Source organism: Capra hircus, chromosome 17, assembly GCF_001704415.2.
Source record: "Capra hircus breed San Clemente chromosome 17, ASM170441v1, whole genome shotgun sequence".
NCBI lineage: Eukaryota > Metazoa > Chordata > Mammalia > Artiodactyla > Bovidae > Capra > Capra hircus.
The window spans coordinates 65,589,497-65,609,894 of NC_030824.1; the positions used below are offsets into that span (position 1 = coordinate 65,589,497).

Below are 20,398 nucleotides of genomic sequence, written 5' to 3' on the forward strand. Positions count from 1 at the left end.
GCCCCACTCCAACACCTTGAGACAGGGGTGGTTAGAGGGATGAAAACCACCACCTGAAGCCAGTTCCTTCTTAGATCAAACCAACTAAATAGAATGTAAACCTGCAGACAAGCTAGGGAAATTAGGGATAAACATATTTCAAAAAGAGTTTAAAATTCACAAGGCAAAGCAAAAATGATATAGCAATGAAAGCATTTACATGTCTAAGCTATTTCATTGCTGGTCAAGTCAGGTTAAAGAGGATGATATTAAATCTGTTTATATGTTGTTTATGGGCGAAATAAAATTTAAAAGTAAGCAAGTAAGAGTATGAAGATAAACTACTTCAGTCAATATTTTTAATGTCTGTAAAATAAGTACAATATTATTTGAGTTAAAATGCTCCTTTCCAAAGATGTTTAACTCACAGTCTATTCTATATGGATATTCATGATTTTTATCTAATCTTCAAATAATAAAGAACCAGAAAGCATGCAAACAGAAAGATCTATAAGCGAAGAAGCCTGGGGGGAAAAACAGGATAGAAGTTATGCTACATACCTCATTCATTCTGAGATAATTCTTCTTACTTTCTCTCCTCTTTATATAGACCATTAGATAGCAACACTGCCTAAAACATTAAGATAAATTCTAACTCCAGCAAAATGCACATGATGTCTTATTGAATTTCCTGTAAATTCAATAGCACCAAAATACAGAGAAAATAAAATTCAATGCAGAAAAGAAGTCAGCACTTTGTTGACTTAGGAACTAGTCAATAAGACCAAGATACATAAAGAAAACTTCCATTTTCAACTTTGGGTGTGTGTGTATTCAGTCTTTGCAACTTAATTTTTATTACAGAAAACTAAACATACTTTGTAAACTACGTAGAACAGCCACAAACGCCAGGTCCCTGTAAACCAGCTTCAACAATTAGCCACTCATGGCCAGTCTATACCCGCCTTCTTTTTCTTCCCTTTGGTATTGTTTTGAAGCAAAGCCCAAACACTGTATCATTTCATTTTGACTATAATTTGATGGGGGAAAGGGAATATAACAGAAAGACTGGGAAGTGAGAGAAATGCCGCTTTCTCTCCACTGTCCCTGCCCGCAATTTTAAGTGATACACCCAGGAATGTTTTGGGAAATAAGCCCATATGCCAGGGCAAAGAACTGGCAGTGGCAATTCTATTTTTAGTGCACTTTCCCAAACACTTGCCCCTTCCCCCTCAGACAGCAGCTCCCTGCCTATCCAGCAAGGATAACTCTGGGAAGCAGTGACAGTTGTGTATAGCAAGAGTGTATCCAGTCTCTATGGCACAGCCTCCAAGGACTGCATAAAATGGAATTGTTTTTCTCAGCACTGGATTAGTTATTAAGTCCCTGAATTGACAGGATTCCTCCAGTTTAGACAAGCGTCTAAATGTCCACCTTTTAAAACATGTCTGTGACTAATTTCATGAGCTGCCACCAACTAAGCGGGACAAGGAGGCAGAAACAACAGAGCCATCTCCCGGGAAAGGAAAGGGAAAGAGAAACTATAGGCAAGGGAAACAGTGGCAGAAACTCCACAGGAAGCTGGGAATCTAAGTGTATCTTCACAGACAGTCAAGTGCCAAAATGGTGTAGTTACCCTATGGTCAGTATTCAAACTGTGTGGAGAAGCAAATGGAATGCTCCACTAGCATGGAGCCAGGAAAAAACCCAATTCCTCTGGGGTTCCGAAATGTTTTCATTCCAATAAAATAACTAGAAGAAGAAGAGTAGTGAAGATAGCACCATACATTCTTACCGTTTTATAATGCAGAAAACACGTTTCATAATCTTAATCACGTTGGTGTCTAAAGTACTTTAACTTTTGAAAATACTCAGATTTCCTCAATAACCAAATACTAATATTCAAACAGCAATTTCATCTTGTTTACATAACAAAGAGAAAACTGTTTACAAAGAATATACCTTAATAGTCACCATAATAAGAAAACTAATTTGAGGTAACTTCTAGTAACTTGTGCCATGGGGTAAGGCCTGTCAGTACACAGCCCATCAGACCAGCTGCACTTGGTAAATGAGATCCTTCACTACTTGATCCACACAAATCATGTTTCACTCCAGCCCTCTCCACTGCACACAACCTATTAACCCCTGTCCCGGGGACAAAATTGATGATGAAATTTGGTATTAATGATTTTTCATAGTAATAGGAGCCTTCTCTCCATTTAATAATACTGTCCCATTACCAAGATTTCTAATATCTTCTGTTAAAAAAAAAGAAAAACTGGTTTGTTTTATTACTACACAACTGAAGATTAATTTTGCAATGATACAAAGACTGTGAGGAAAGTTTCACCACAATTAACACGGATTTGTAAAATTTCTCAGGTGAAGAGCAGACTGAAGGTACTCACTTTTGTTGTCTTTGTATAGAACGGGGAGGAGAGCTGGTGAATAGGCAGGTCCACGATACTATTAGAGTTTGTGACACTGTTACTGTGTGTGTGTTCATCTTCCCTGCTGCTGTCATCAGACTGATCAAAGTCATCACTCTCCTGGTCCATTTCCTCTTCCTCCTCATCCTCCTCATCTTGCTCACCAGCATGTTCTTCGTCTTCCTCTTGTTCTTCCTGGTTTCCAGAGGAGTCCTCCTCTACAGAAATAAACCGGTTGTTGTTCTCCTCCAGCTGCCCTTGCTGGGACTCGCTCTGGCCTCCAGGCCTAGGCTCCGCTCCCACGACTTCCCCATTCCTCGCCGCGTGCTCCTCCTCTTGGTGTCTGGGCTGCTGCTCCTCCTCCACCACGCGGTTCATCTGCTCCTCATCGGCCTGGCTTGAGGAAGGGTTACCTCTCAGAGAGCCTCCAGTGCGTCGTCTTTTGCTGCCCACAGAGAGCAGTTCCTGATTCATTTCCAAAAGCCAGCTTGCTACTTCTTGGACCTTGGCTAGGCTATCAGAAGATGCAAAGGTTTTCACATTCTGTAGGGAAAAATGAGGGGGAAAGAAAGGTTTTTACAATCTACATTATCTTCTACTTTTATGTTATATGTCTGCACTCCAAATTTTAATACAGATTGTGAAAAGATTAGATGCCATGCAGACATTAAGATGTTCTTTTGAAATCAACAGAAACTTTAAATTATAAAAGTTATGAGACTTTATAAAGACACACGAAAGTCATATAGTAAATAGCTTTATTTTAATCTCCTTTTAAAAATAATTTTAGAACAAAGGTTTATAGTTTATTTGCTTTGACCAACACAACACAATCTAACCAACAAAATATTCTTAAATTGTAGATCAGTAGCTCATAAACTATACCCTTCATCAAACTTCCACAAAATGTTAAAAAGTATAGCAGAAAAAAACCTATTCAATGCTCAGTTAAGTACAGGAAATGCTGAGATAAACCAAGATTAAAAGGCTTTTTTAATCTTAGGAATTTTCCAAACTTTTCTGATCACAGAAGTTTGCCTTTAGACAGTTACCAAATATAATCACTATGATTTTTGTTTTTCATAATGAATATAAATCAACCAGACATCAAATAAATTAAAAAGTTTATTTCAAAGAAAAGAAAAGGAAAATAAAAATGTGTAAGTTCATACCCTCTGACCCAGTCACTCCACTTCTGGCAATCTATCCTAAGGAAGTATTCCTAAAACAGAAAAAAAAAGTAATGCAGAGGATACTCACTGCAGCTTTATCCACACAAACAAAAAGTAAAAATAAATGCAAATTAAAATAATCAAAACCCAAACATTCAAGACAAAGGAGCCCATGAGATGAGACATATTTAGTATATCTAAACTAAATACATCTAAACATGTTGCTCATAAAATTTGTGAAAACATGGATATTATACTATGCTAAGGGCAAAATCCAGGACATTATATGATCATAGAATGATTTTTAAACTGCATAATGACTAGATTGAAAACAATATATCAAAATATAAACTGCATTTAGGCAGTGGTATGATAGGTGCTTTAACTCAATTTTTACTGTATTTCTCAAATTTTATGTATCAAGCATGTTTACTTTTATGCTTTTAACAGTGGCTTTAAAATTTGATCTGATATAGAATCTTTTCATAACGTTCCTTCTTAGATTTCATCCTTCGCAAATATCTACATGGACATAATTGAGGTTACAGAAAATAATGCCAACACATTACACAAGTTCATATAAAATTCCTTTAAAAAATATCTTTAAGGATTTCAAGAGAAGGAAATACAATATTCATTTTCTATCATGTCCCAAGAGTAACTACTTTATGTTACAATGATCTTGAAATAAAACAGCCTTATCCACTTTCCCAATCCTTGCCAATAGATGGTCACTCCCCGAAAGGGTCACAGGTCTCACTGAAAGCTTTAAGATGAGGTCAAGAAAGTCAAAAAGATAGTTTTAAAACAGTGGCATTTCATTTTCTTTTCTATAATCAACCATTTCTAAGAAATAAGCTTCAGTTGGGGGAAAAATTCTAATTACACTAGAAGTTCAAATATAGAAAGAGTTTTAAAGATGGACCCCTGAGACACTCCATCATCCTAAAAGAAGAGGAGTAGCCAGCAAAGATGGCTAAGCAGGAAAACCAAGAAAGAGCGGTGCTGGGGAAGCGAAGTTAGGGAAGCTTACCCAGCAGGAGAAGTAAACGATGACAAGTATGGCTGATGGATGAAGCAGGATGACGGCAAAGAACTGACCACCGCATTCAGTGACATGCAAGTCACTGCTGCAGACGCAGTTTCTATTAGCTGAAGTCTGATACCGAGAAAAGTAGAATTAAGGGACTGGGAAAAGAGAATAGGGGTGGTGGGCACGGACAAGGCTGGAGTCTGATGCAAAAGGGGACAAAAGAAAGGGAGTGGAAATTGGTAGGGAAAGTGGTGTCAAGAGAAGATTCTTTTATTCTTTAAGACTAGAGAACTAGCAGAATATCTATACACTGACAAGAATGACCCAGCACAAAACAAAAAAAGTTGATCATGTAATCAAAATACAGAAGAAATAGTGAAATTATATCCTTAGTAATTAAAATGGGATGATGAGAAAGAGTACAAAAGTTAGAAAAAGGGATAATTTTTAAAAAGGATACTATATTCATGGTGATGGATGGAAAAGCAAAATAGTATTAAATAAATACTTTAAATTTATGTCTTTCACCAAATTTCTTAATGTGGGAACAGTTGGAAGGAAGTCAGGTTAAAAATAACATATTGAAAAACAGTGACCTACATAAATGAAAAATTCACACACGTATACACATGCACACACGCGTGCAGTACCTCTATGTATATAACAGGAAATCTGCTATACACAGGTTTTCTTCAAAGCTAGAATCAAAACCTTGCTTTAGTAACTGTGTCTAAAGTTTAGCTCTTCTAACACTAACAAGAACATTTTTTACTTGGATACTGATGCACAGAAGAGCATTAAGTAAGCGACACTGCCTGGTATAATGCAAGCTCCAAAAAAGCTGCTCTTTGTGTACCCAACCTGACAGGCGTATTTTCATAAGATTGAAACAGGTTAAATGACATATTAAGAACAACTTACCAAAATTAAAAAGAGAGAGAGAACAAAGGTCATAAAACAAATCATAAAGAATGGCTGTAAAGAAGAGAGGAGACTGAGGGTAAGCAGCTGACCCATCAACAAAGAGAAAGTTTATAACTGGCATTTCTAAAACAGTATTGGTCAACAAGGAACACTTCTCAATTATGAACAATAACAACACAAATGACTATCGTTGTATAACTTGAGTGTTATATTGAGAACAGAGAAGAAATGTGTTAAGCCAGTAAAAATAACTGACTTATATTTACAGTGAGGCATGTAAACAGATTTCAAAGTAATACAGATTCTTATAGATAGACAATGGTAAATCCAAGTGGAAGAATCAGATTTAAAGCATAGTCAATAAAAAATATGTAATAACAAAGTGGAAAGTCAAATTATAGGAATTCTCGAATATCTGAAGAGGCTGAAAATATTCAATTGATAGATTTACATAAAAATCTTTATGCATATTTTATTGGATTGGATTTTTCTGACTCATTTTGAGAGTGGAAAACAGTAATAAATATATAAAAATTAAGAGAAAAAAATTTCACTTTCTGTTGGTATTAATTTTAAAAAAAACAGTATTTTAGGAAATTCGTTCTAATAATAATCTATTAAATAAGCCAATGACCAAATTAAAATAACATCCAATAATTTATAGGAAATCAGAATCGACTATTAAATACTTTTAAGGGGAAAAAAATTTTTTTTTTTTTCTGTCATAATATCACTTTATTTTTTTTTTTTTATTTTTTTTTTAAATTTTAAAATCTTAAATTCTTACATGCGTTCCCAAACATGAACCCCCCTCCCACCTCCCTCCCCACAACATCTCTCTGGGTCATCCCCATGCACCTGCCCCAAGCAAGCTGCACCCTACGTCAGGGAAAAAATTTTAAAGATAGTTAAAATAGTTTATTAAAAAAAAAAAAAACTTAAGCATCCATAATCTAAAACTTGAAAACTGCCATACAGGAAATGTTCATAAATGGGGTATTAATAAAAGTACATTTTTGCTTTTCAAAATCCTAATTTTAAACTTTTTTAGAGAAAACTTCTGTATGATTTAGGACACTTGTATCATATGTAACACAACCACCAACAAACAGAATCCTATGCTCTAAAAAAAAATTATGTAAACTTCAAGAGTGTTCTTTTATTTCTGAATCTTACCAGCATATGATGTCAAGATATATCAAATACATGACTTACATTTTTACCAATAACCAGTGAGACTGGACTTGAGGTCGATAAAACAAACTCTGATGGCTAATATATTTTGACATTAAATTGCATGATTTTTTGACAACTGAGCATGATGAGACTGGAAATGATTTAAGGTCAAGAATAATACTGATAAAAGAAAATCACAGAAATTTTAAATTGAAAATGCTCCTCCCTTCACAGACAAAGTGAAAGAGTTCAAAGAGATTCAGTATTTTTCAAGTTTGCTAGCTTCAAGCTAGCAAAGAGCAAAGCAGGAACCAGAAAGTGACTTTCAACTGGGTTTTCTTTCCTGTGCCTCAGTCTACATAACTAAGTATGCCCAAGTCCTAACACGGGCACTGACCTCTTCTCCAAAACCAGAATCACTACAACGCTAGATTTTATTACGCTAAAACACTCACTGAGCCCTCAATCTATACATTTCAGGCACAGATTAATTTTCTAGAGCATGTTTGCTCAGTCGTGTCCAACTCTTTGCAACTCCATGGACTGTAGTCTGCCAGACTCCTCTGTCCAGGGAATTTTCCAGTCAGGAATACTGGAGTGGGCTGTCATTACCTTCTGCAGAGGACCTTCCCAACCCAGGGATTGAACGTGCATCTCCCCATCTCCTGCACTGGCAGGTGGAATCGTTACCACTGAGCGACCTGGGAAGCCCCTAATTTTCTAGAGGATAATGTTTAGAAATGTTAATCAATGACTTTTAACCTGAACCTGTGGTAAAATTAAATTTTACAACACAACTCTTTATGCATGTATTTAAACAAATCTAAAGCAATGGCTTCAGAGAGAAGGAATGGTGAAATGGTTATACCTAAAGTCTCTATAAATCACTATGCTTAATTAAATTTCATTATTCACAGTAATTGTGTTCTATAAAGTTGTCATAAATACCAAACAAGTGTTTCTAACAGAAATACAGGATTGAGTTCCTGAAAGCCTCTAGTCACATTTTTGCAAACTGACCAATACATAATCTTTTCCTATGTGTATTTCTATTTAAAGACATGCTATTTATTAATGATATATAATACATTTATTAACGCTGAAGTCAGTCAGCAGGACTATACACTCAAGCCTGAATGAAGCTCATCTAACAGGCATGCTCTCCATAAGGCACACCACAACACCAGGCAGCACCTCAAAGCAGCGTAGGGATCATTTTAAAGAGCAAAATCACCAGTAACAAGCACGACAAGCTTGTAGTGAAAAATATTTCACTAAACAGACCATGAAATGGACACTTGTTTAGGATATGAAGGCTGAAACAAGAAAGCAGAATGTCACCTTGTTCAACTTCAGAGGGGAAAGTCCATGAAGGTGACTCAAATAGTTTGCCACTCTACACATGCAAACATCTACAAATTACTGTGCAGGTACCATAAGTACTGAATTTTGGTGCTACAAATGAATTTTAATGAGTAGGCAAATTCACAAATGAAGAACCTTCAAATAATGAGGCTGGATTTATGTACTGTATCTAAATCCTGTAGATAGTATGCTGATTGTTATTCAAGAGCCACATAGTATTCTGAGATATCTATCTGTGAAGAAGCCACAGCATTACTTATTCATTGCTACGGTTCTGGTAAACTACAAAGGATAAATGATCAAAGAAATTAAAAGCTCAATATAGGTATTCATCACTAAATTTTTCACATAGGAATCAAAAGAGCAGATAGCCCATATTAAGACTTTGTGTAAAATAATGGCTGGAGTCGGAAAAGGGAGCAGGGGTACCACTTCTCCTCCTATCAAATGGGGAGCACAGGCTTCTCCTGGCAACAAGAAAGTCCAGAGAGGCCTGAACTAAGGGCATCTAAAGGAAGAGATGCTAGTCAAAGCTACGGTTTTTCCAGTGGTCATATATGGACGTGAGATTTGGACTATAAGGCAAGCTGAGCACTGAAAAATTGATGCTTTTGAACTGTGGTGTTGGAGAAGACTCTTGAGAGTCCCTTGGACTGCAAGGAGATCCAACCAGTCCATTCTGAAGGAGATCAGTCCTGAATATTCATTGGAAGGACTGATGCTGAAGCTCCAATACTTTGGCCACCTGATGCAAAGATATGACTCACTGGAAAAGACCCTGATGCTGGGAAAGATTGAAGGTGAGAGGAGAAGGGGACGACAGAGGATGAGATGGTTGGACAGCATCACCAACTCAATGGACATGCGTTTGAGCAAGCTCCGGGAGTTGGTGATGGACAAGGAAGCCTGGTATTTTTCAGTCCATGGGGTTGCAAAGAGTCAGACATGACTGAGCGACTGAACTGAACTGATTATAAGTGAAAGTGAAGTAAAGTTGCTCAGTCATGTCCGACTCTTTGCGATCATGGACTGTAACCCACCAGGCTTCTCTGTCCGTGGGATTTTCCAGGCAAGAGTACTGGAGTGGTGTGCCAATTCCTTCTCCAGGGGATATTCCTGACCCAGGGATCGAACCCAGGTCTCCCACATTGCAGGCAGACGCTTTACCCTCTGAGCCACCAGGGAACTGATTATGATAACTGCTATTCAAAAAAATTCAATAATTAGGTTACTGAGATAAAAGAGAAATACTCTGTGACTTTCCCCAAGTTCTAGAAAATATAGGTGACTTTTAATCATTATAGCTGGTTAACTTAACAGCACTTCAGACGTAATTTCAGTGTTTTTTTAAAAAAAGTTTCTCATGAACTTTTAACAGTTTCTTATGAACACTGTTTCACAAAAGATGTTTGATTATTCATAACCATTTGAACTGTTTATATTAGGCTGCCTAAAGGAGTTAAAGCAGGCACAGTATACCTGTTACAGTGAGCTCTGAGAGCCTATCTCAGAGGGAATTAGAGTTGTGAGCCTCCAAAGAAGATTCCCAGGCAAAGACTAACTTTGAAATCACAGTAGTCACTGAGGAATACTGGTTACCTGACGTACAGTGGGTGATCTAAGAAATTTGCCAAAGCCTCCAAAGGACAGTGCAATACTAACATTTTCAGAAACCACTATGATTGATCTACAGTCATTTAAGAAGTTTTAAGACACAGATGGCAGGAAAATCAACCGAATTGTACTTGTCATCAAAGCTTGGAATCACTTTCTGTAAGCAGGTTTGGTTTGTCCCTGAATCCTAAAAAAGCCTCCCTAATCACCAAGATTTCTTCTCTGACCACACCACTTAGTAAAACTCCAACTTCATATTCTGAACTCTCTATATGACAAATTAATAATTATTATTAATCACTATGCTCAAACTGAAATATATACTAAATACCACTTACTCAGTATCACTCTGCTACTCAAAATCCACCAAGAGCTTCCCATCTCACTCAGAATGAAAGTTATCTTTTAAAAAATTGTTGCCTGTATGATGTATGCCATCCCATCACTCCGAGCTCATATTCTGCTCTTCTCTTTTTCACTTTGCTCCACTCTTTCTGTCCTTGCTCTTTCTGAAAGAGGAAAATGTGCTGCTACCTCCGAGTCTCTGCACTGGATAAAGCTTCTGCCTGAATGCTCTCCCTCACATATCTGCACGGTTCTTTCCATTATTTTCTTTAGGCCTCTTTTCAAAGAACCTCTAATAAATGCACTTTTCCCAATAATCTTATTTTAAATAATCATTTCCTTCAGATCAGTTCAGTTGCTAAGTCGTGCCTGACTCTTTGCAACCCCATGGACTGCAGCACGCCAGGCTTCCCTGCCCATCACCAACTCCCATTACTCAAACTCATGTCCATTGAGTCAGTGATGCCATCCAACCATCTCACCCTCTGTTGGCCCCTTCTCCTCCTGCCCCCAATCCCTCCCAGTATCAGAGTCTTTGCCAATGAGTCAGTTCTTCGCATCAGGTGGCCAAAGTATTGGAGTTTCAGCTTCAACATCAGTCCTTCCAGTGAACACTCACGACTGATTTCCCTTAGGATGGACTGGTTGGATCTCCCTGCAGTCCAAGGGACTCTCAGGAGTCTTCTCCAACACCACAGTTCAAAAGCATCAATTCTTCAGAGCTCAACTTTCTTTATAGTCCAACTCTCACATCCATACATGACCAGTGGATTTGACTAGACAGACCTTTGTTGGCAAAGTAATGTCTCTGCTTTTTAATATACTATCTAGGTTGGTCACAGCTTTCTTTCCAAGGAGCAAGCATCTTTTAATTTCATGGCTGCAGTCACCATCTGCAGTGATTTTGGGACCCAGAACAATAAAGTGTCTCACTGTTTACATTGTTTCCCCATCTATTTCCCATGAAGTGATGGGACCAGATGCCATGATCTTCATTTTCTGAATGTTGAGTTTTAAGCCAACTTTTTCACTCTCCTCTTTTACTTTCATCAGGAAGCTCTTTAATTCTTCACTTTCTGCCATAAGGGTGGTGTCATCTGCATATCTGAGGTTATTGATATTTCTCCCAGCAATCTTGATTCCAGCTTGTGCTTCCGCCAGCCCAGCATTTCTCATCATGTACTCTGCATAGAAGTTAAATAAGCAGGGTAATAATATACCACCTTGACATACTCCTTTCCTGATTTGGTACCAGTCTGTTGTTCCATGTCCAGTTTTAACTGTTGCTTCCTGACCTGCATATAGATGTCTCAAGAGGCAGGTCAGGTGGTCTGGTATTCTCATCTCTTGAAGAATTTTCCACAGTTTGTTGTGATCCACACAGTCAAAGGCTTTAATGTAGTCAATAAAGCAGAAGTTGATGTTTTCTGGAACTCTCTTGCTTTTTTGATGATCCAAAGGATGTTGGCAATTTGATCTCTGGTTCTTCTGCCTTTTCTAAATCCAGCTTGAACATCTGGAATTTCACAGTTCACATATCACTGAAGCCTGGCTTGGAGAATTTTGAGCATTACTTTGCTAGTAGTTTTCATTCCCTTGCATCACATTATTCCCCGTTCCCCTTTGCGCTGCTTCCTTCTTCTCCACAGTACTGTATCAAAGCACTGGAATATTGTCTGTTATATACAGTGCCCATTTGTCTATCCATTAATTTCTTCTTATATTATCTGCTTCTTCCCACCAGAATTTAAGCTACATAAGGAAAGAGATTTTCCTTTTTCACCAGGATTTTCAGGACCTACAAAAATACTTGGCTTAGTAGGTCCTCAACACATTTACTAAGTAAATAGTTATTAATTCTTGTTAAAGCCAGTCATATGCTGAGCAATTTTTCCTCATTAAAGAAGACTTACAAGCCAGGTACAAAAAAGTACCAATTATTTAAAACACAGTTTTTAAAGTTGTGATCTCTACTGAACAAGCACTTACAGTACTCTTGAAACTGAGAGGATATAAATCTAAAACCTTAACATTTTTTTATAAACTAACATCTTCTAAGTCATAAAAATAATTTTACCTTTATCATTTTTTCACTATTTCCAGCATATGCTATAAAAAACGTGTGACTAAAAAGATTAATACTTCAAAAACACATAATTTGTTAAGTATTTCTAGTTCCACATCTCACATAGTGCAGCCAACTGGGAAATCATATGTGCAGCTTAAAAGTGAAAATGTTTTAGGGACTGCAAAATGGGCTGAACAGATTCTCAGTGCTGTAGATTAACAAGATTAACAACACAAGGCACATCATACAAGTATTCATATAAGCAGCAAGTATTCATTAAGTTTTAGGGTTCTAGATAGTATATTCAAAAGCAGAGACATTACTTTGCCAACTAAGGTCTACCTAGTCAAAGCCATGGTTTTTCCTGTGGTCATCTATGGATGTGAGAGTTGGACTGTGAAGAAGGCTGAGCGCCCAAGAATTGATGCTTTTGAACTGTGGTGTTGGAGAAGACTCTTGAGAGTCCCTTGGACTGCAAGGAGATCCAACCAGTCCATTCTGAAGGAGATCAACCCTGGGATTTCTCTGGAAGGAATGATGCTAAAGCTGAACCTCCAGTACTTTGGCCACCCCATGCAAAGAGTTGACTCATTGGAAAAGACTCTGATGCTGGGAGGGATTGGGGGCAGGAGGAGAAGGGGACGACCGAGGATGAGATGGCTGGATGGCATCACGGACTCGATGGACGTGAGTCTGAGTGAACTCCAGGAGTTGGTGATGGACAGGGAGGCCTGGCGAGCTGCGATTCATGGGGTTGCAAAGAGTCGGACACGACTGAGCGACTGAACTGAACTGAACTAAACATTTTAAATTCACATGCCTCATCAATCACATACATCTTCACTAGAAAGGACGCATAACTATCTATCAGTTCACATGACAATATCTACTTTTTATATGTTATTTAACTTATAGTACATATTTTTGTTTGGCCACATTTAATTCCTCATCCCCATTCAACTCCACTACATCTGCAATCTGGGTTTACTAAACTGAAACTGAATTTCAAACTGGTTGCCAAATCCCACTGAGTCTTTTACCATTTTTGTAGCTTTTTACATGATTGTCAATGACTCCCCTCTCTTTACAACTCTCCTGCCTCTTAGTTTCCCTTGAGATCATCCTTTCCTTGGTATTGTTCCGCAGGCAGCACCTTTGTTCTCCACTGCCAGCTCTGAAATTTCCTTGCAACCTTGGGTTTTCAGTATCACACAGAAGTTAACGACAACCAACTCCACTCTCTCCAGCCAAGCTCCTCCACTGAGTCCACTAGCTGTATCAAGATATCCCACAGCTGCCCCAAATTCATTATTTTAAAACCCAAATTCCTGTACACTCTCAGAATTCTTAGATCCTCTCCCATTTTCTCTCGGTGAATGGAACCGTATTCTAGTCAGTTGCAGGTTTAGAAAATCTGAATGCCTCACCCTTTTCAACTTCCTTCTACTATCCTTTCCCCTGAGCAATTCAATTCTAAAGCCATAAAGTGGAGTCAGGTATGTGTGGGGGATGGTGGGAGGAAAGAGCCTGACCAAGAAGGGTGAGGAGGGATCCATACAGTGGAGAAGGCAGGATGGTGTCAGAGCTCACAGGGATATGCAGGGTGTGGGGGCCCCTTCAACAGAATCTGCTATGGGAGCAGAGCTGCTCCACAGCCCTCAGCTACCTCACCCTGGAATCCACTCGAACAGCAATACCTGCCGTGCTTCCTCTAGGCTTCCCCAGCAAACAAACGATGGAGCATGACAGGAATGCCCCAACAACTAACTCTGTCTGGATGGGACTCCCTGCACATCTGTTTCTCTGGGGACCTGACCTGACACAGAAGGTATTCATATACTGTTGTCAAAAACACTTGGGATGATATAAAAATGTTCTGGAAGACACCACAAAATGGTCATCTTCATTAAACAAAGGCCATTTTACTCTAGAATATTTAAAGAATATCGTCTGCTATGTAAAGAAGTCCAGCGGCTTAGCTAAGGGGAAGTTCTTAACAGGGTATGTGAGCTGAAAGGGTCCTCTGAAGACAACAGAAGAACAGGGCTTGTTTTATAGTAACACTCTGAAGATGGAGAGTGGCTGCAGACTCCACGCTCTTCAGTCTCTCGCGGTTCTGACTTCAAGGGACAAGGATTTTAGATTTAAAAGGAAAATGCACTTCTGGAAAACACTGTGTTACAAAAAAGAAAACTTCAAATGTTTCCACTGCTGCTGGAGCTCCAGTGAAGAAGACACCAGCAAGTCTCAAGCCTCATGAGAAACCACCTGGGGAAGCTGCAGAACACACTGAACTCATTTTCTTTCCGTTTTAAAACAAGAATATCAATGAACAGGTTCTCTTTTCCTGAATCATCTGATTGCGAGAAGCTGACTTGGAAAAAACAAAAAGTGAGAAGCAGCAGTCTAATACATTCAAGATGAGTTTTACTGATCTGCCCAGAAAACTTCTGGATTTCTGCGAAGAAAAGAATATCCTGCTATTCATAGGAAACAATGAACATTATGCTGCAGTTTCAACTTCTCATACATTTGAACAATCTTTTATTTATTCAGCGAACATTTAAAATAGTAAGCTAAAAAAATGCTCATTTCAGTTGAAAGAAAAATTTGTATGTGCTTGCTTATCTCATGTTTGACCCTGAATGGTATTTCTAAAGCAAAAAACAAGCACATATGAGAGAAATACAATTTTTACATTAAAAAGGTAAATTTACAATAAAGAGGTAAATATAATTTTTAAGATTCAAAAACAATACTTTCAGCACATATGAGCCTATAAAAGAAGTAATTTTCTAACTATTTGGCCTATATTTGAACTTGACCATGTTACTGAATAAGCAAATGCTTTTTCAAAGTTTTATATAAAATTGTGTCTAGACAATATTTTCATTCATATTACTTTGGCTTATGGTTTTGGTTGCTTTACTATTCAGCACTGTCAATAACTTCTCATGTTAAAATTAATTTACAAGCTTTATTTAAATTAAATCTGCTGAGTCTACATTAAGAAAAATTAAGTCCCATTTTGGTTTAAGCTAATTACATGAAATGTATTATGTTTCTTATGAGCTCGCAAAATTCATGGAATGATAAGAGATTAATCTCTCTCTTTTTTCTTTTTTTGGCCACACTGTGTGGCTTGTGGGATTTTCATTCTCTGACCAGGGATTGAACCCAGGCCCTCAACAGTGAAAGCAACAAGTCCTAACCACTGGATCACAGCGGAATTCCCTAAAATAGATTAATTTAAAGTAAGCGAAGCTTAATTACCAGGGTGTTGTATTTTTCCCCCAAGAAAAGTTGGCTAAAATGCTTAGTCCTGAATACTGGGGCAGAAAGGAGGAATGCTCTTACATGTACAGTATTTCATGTGGATTTCAAATAGCAAAAATCTGTGATAAGGCCTATTTGGACAAGGTTAAGAAGGTAAAGTTTAAAAAAAAAGAAAAAACGAATTTCCTCTGTCTGCTCAATTAACTTGAACTGGAGCTGACATCCTTTGTGGGAAGGAGGAAACTACACAAAAAGAAGAGGCTAATAAATTTGCCAAATATAAACATGCTCACAGTGGGGGAAAGCATTCTATACTCCAAAGAGCACTGACAATGATCAGTGAATCACTGGACCTACATCCTAACTGTTCAAGCTGCCACGAGTCATTGATAAAATAAATTTTAAGTGTTTCCCCAGTGTAAGAATACTGAGGCAGGCGGAAGTGGATATCAGTATTAGGACAAACTGAAATTACGCTTACTTAATAGGAAGCAATGAGAGCAACACAGCATCACTCCCGTGATACTCCTGTCAACAAGTCCTTGAACTGAATCCACAAATGAGGAAACAGGAAACAAACTCAAATTAAGGGTCCTAGTTCAAAATGGCCTGCAATCTTCAAGAGTTAAAGGGATGGGCGGGGGGGCGGACAGATCAAGGGACTGTTCTGGATACATAATAAATGCAACACACGATATTGAATGCAATATTTGAACAACTGGTGGAATTCAAACGGGGTCTAAGGAACAGACAGTCTAATATACCAATATCCTGATTTTAATGGTTATATTGTGATTATTCAGAAGAATGTCCCTGTTTATAAGAAAAGCATACTCAAGTGTTTGAGGGTGACAGTACCTCATTTTGACGACTTATCAAACGGTTCTGGGGCAAAATAAATTCTTAGTACTGTACTTGGAACTTTTCTGAATGTTAAATAAGGGGGAAAAGGATATTATCCTGCTTCCTATCATCTGTTACAAACTACCCTCGCCTGTCCCCACATCTCCGTCACCCACTTACTTCATCCCTAAGTCTACCTGAGTCCACCTCTTCAACAGCCTTACACTCAATCCCACCTTTCTAGTACTGCTTAATAAGCACATGCTATCTGCTTCTTGCCCTCTATACTGCTGCCAGAACAGGAAATGTCAACAACTTGGCATCAGTTTCTAAACTTTTTACATGCCAAGCCCTTTGTTCAAATGAGAGAAAAGCATTAAACAGGTGAAGAGAGAGCAGGGGAGAAGAGAAACACTGTGCACAGAGAGAATTAGCAACCCTCGGGTGACTCTGCAAAACTTCTGAAAACTATTGTTCTGTAGGATAAACCTAAACTCCTAAGCACAGTACATAAGACACACCTAATCTGGTCTCACTTCCATCCAGCTTCAATACACACTGGTCTGCCTTTATATTCAATAACTTTTCTCACAGACTATAAACTAAAAAGCTTGGTGATTACAGATTTTTAAAACATAAAACTATTAGTGTCCATCTAAAGTTGTTAGTAGATATTTCTATTTCTTTGTCATAGTTTAAGACTGAAGTCTACTGGAAAAACTCTATGACTGTGCAGAGGATCTCCTACAAGTCTTTTGGTGCTTCCTTGGGGCTCAGTTGGTAAAGAATCCACCTATGATACGAGAAACCTGGGTTTGATCTCTGGGTTGGGAAGATCCCCTGGAGAAGGGAATGGCTACCCACTCCACTATTCTGCCTTAGAGAATTTCATGGACAGTATAGTCCATGGGGTTGCAAAGAACTGGACATGACTGAGTGACTTGCACTTCACGTTCACAAGTCTTTTAGGTAGAGTGGCTATCATCACTGCTTGGAGCAAGAAGGGTGTCAGGTCTGGATATGAAAGCTGAAATCTGGGTTAGAAAGATAAATGATCACAGAATTCAGTCAATGTTGTAATTCAGCTGTTCACCATTCAAGTATTAAAAGAGTGGAAAAAATGGGTAAAACACAAATAGTTGACTATTTACCCTCTAATAGTTGACTATTAGACAGTTGATAAACATATGAAAATGTACTCAATAACATCAGCCATCAAGGAAATGCAAATTAAATCACATGCAAATACAACTTCTCATTCACAAGAATTACTAAAATTAAAAGCAACCAAACACCACCAAATGTTGGGGAATCAGGAAACAACTGAAACTCTTGTACTTGGCTCCTGGACTTATAAAACGGTCTCACCGCCGTTGAAAATCCCTTGGTGGTTTCTTTTAAAAACACATGCTCTTTGGGCTAGCACATACACTCCTAGGGACTTAACCAAGAGAGACATCTAACAGAAAGGTCGGCATAAGAATGCTTGTATTATAGCAGCTTTATTCAGAATAGCCAAAACTGAAGACAACTCAAATATTCATCAACAGAAGAATGGATATACTGAATTGTATTTGTACAGTGGAACAGTACACAGAGACAAGAAAGAATGCACTCTGATACATGCCACAATACGGGTGAAAAAAACAGTATGTTGGATGAAAGATGTCAAACACAAAAAAAGCAAGACTATGTACTTCTACTTATATGACATTTACAAATACAGAGAACTAACCTACAGTGATAATAATCAGAACAATAGCTGCCTACGTGTGGACTGAATGGAATGAGCATGAGGGAAATTTGGGGAGTGACAGAAATACTCTATGTATCAATAGAGGTATTGGTTATGGTTACATATACATAAGTATATACATTTGTCAAAACTCATCTGTACATTTCACTTTAGATAAAAGCACCTCAATTAAAAACGTACAATTAACTTAAGACAATGCAAGAACTTCTCTGCCTTCCTTGACTCCCAGTGTCAGACTGTTACAGGCTGAAGAAGGCTTAGGTCTTTGCTCTGGGCCCATAGCTGGAAACAAAGCAACTAATCCTGAAACATCCTGCAGCAGGTAGAGAGAATTTGTGATGAAGAATACGGTATGGCCACATAAGCAGCCACACTAGAGGAAACAACATCTGAAGCCACTACCTACCAAGCTAGTGATCACAGGATCAAAGAAAGCCAGAATTTGCTAAATTTCAAAAATAACAGCATCTTTAAGAAGTCTCAGCACCATCACAATGAGCAAGTACTAACTCAAATCTTTTAACTTTGGCCACTACTCTGCCTCACTATCGTTTTTACAAGGTTTTAAACTTCAGAAAAAGCATACCACTATAATATAGAAAATAGATTATCTATAGAAAACCAGTGAGTCTGTTTTTTAAACAGGGTTCCCATCTTGGCGAGCATACTTTTAGCATGGCAACTGAGTAAACCACACATGGTAAAGAATGTCATCTTGTTATTTGCTTTTTTATAAATTTAGGGATCTTGCTCTCATCTGCTGTTCCTTGATCTCCTCATGCCTGGGTCCCTGGGAAGTTCCAGTCAGTATCTATGCGATTAGAACCCAGGTAACTCTTGCCTGGATTTCTTTTCTTGCTCTCAGGCAAAACAATGACCTCATTTAGATAAATTTGCCAGAGAAACACTATTCACAGGTAGACTCTCAGAAATAATCACTCCATCTTCCTCTTCAAATTCCTGGCAGGAAGGCTAAGTGGACACAATCGGGGAAGATACTGCCTGACTGCACTGCACACAAGGTGTCTTCAGAAAATGTGTATTTGAACTGAAAAAACAAAGGATTTAAACTCTAACATGTGCCAGGCACTGGGGATACAGTGCTGGCCAAAGACATAAACCATGCACCTAAAAACAGAGTTAGAAAGATAGTTTATAAAAGATGAGACGAACTCTGCTCTAGCTAGACCTCTGTAAGACATGTGGATTAAAAATAAGTAAATAAACTTCCAACAGTTACATAATTATAGTTGAAACCAGGTAAAATAAATGTCATTCTAGCCTGGTTGCATCACTGCTCACCAATGTCTATATTGACTGAAAAAGCAAAAAAAAAAAAAAAAAAAAGGGAGCAAAAACCATCATCACTACTAATAACAAGAAACAAAGAAACAATAGTGAAAGTAAAAGTCGCTCAGTTTTGTACAACTCTTTGCGACCCCATGGACTATACAGCCCATGGAATTCTCCAGGCCACAGTGGGTAGCCTTTCCTTTCTCCAGAGGATCTTCCCAACCCAGGGACTGAATCCAGGTCTCCCACATTGCAGTGAATTCTTTACCAGGTAGGCCACCGGGGAAGCCCAATTATAATTACAAGAAGAAACCCAATCATAAATTCAAGAAGAAACAATTATAATTCATTCAAAACTATTCTTTCTTTTCTAGTAATGACTAAGCTATTATTTTTTAAATAGTAAGAAGTATGATTTTCTTACAAAGACCTTTTCTGTGTACATGAAAATAAAGCAACACTGTAATAATGATTAAATCAGTAAACTAGATCCTTACGTAATGACCTGTAATTTTTCAGACAAGAAATTTTTTACATTTTTCAGGTTATAGAACAGCATTTCTGGGCAAACCTAACAAGGCAGTAGTTGTACAACATTCTCAAACTTCCAAACACCCTCAATTTCGGTACAAACAATGCTGTGTTATACACTCAGTCTAAAACTAAGAGGCAGCCTTGTGGGTTAGTCACAACTTGAATTCCTTATCACAATGACGACGGAATAAGGATTTTACCACTAAACTCAGCCATTCAAATAACTGGGAAGTCAGTAACAGTGGTTATCACTGCTCTCCAGAACTACCGATTTTCAGATTTATTTGAAGGAGCATTTCTTAGAACTTCCAAGTTCCTGGATAGGAATCCTTCATACTGAAGTTATTCCTCTCCCCTAGATAAAAATAGAGGGTTAAGTCAAAAGAACAGTAATAATTAATTGAAAGCCATAAAATATGTCTCTGTTTTTCTACTCCAGCAATTCAATTACTCCAGATATAAAAAATAAAATGTTAGTAGGGGATTTTACAGGTTTCTAAGAAGCCTGTTTTGTTGTTTTTTTAAATATTCAAATCAGTAAAGATACTTCCACTACATTCATGTCATCAGCAAACATTCCCAGAGTGT

The 20,398-nt window shown here is 37.9% G+C and overlaps 1 protein-coding gene across 1 annotated transcript in view; it reads right to left on the reverse strand.

Moving 5' to 3' along the window:
- Positions 1–20,398, reverse strand: part of FBXW7 (F-box and WD repeat domain containing 7) — a 222,256-nt gene that overhangs the window by 88,897 nt on the left and 112,961 nt on the right. Inside the window, exons 2-3 of the mRNA XM_005691173.3 lie at positions 3,584–3,633; positions 2,391–2,954 (exon numbers count right to left, since the gene is read on the reverse strand). Of these exons, the coding sequence (XP_005691230.1) occupies positions 2,391–2,885 (495 nt within the window). The 5' untranslated portion in view covers positions 2,886–2,954; positions 3,584–3,633. The remainder of the gene's footprint in view (positions 1–2,390; positions 2,955–3,583; positions 3,634–20,398) is intronic.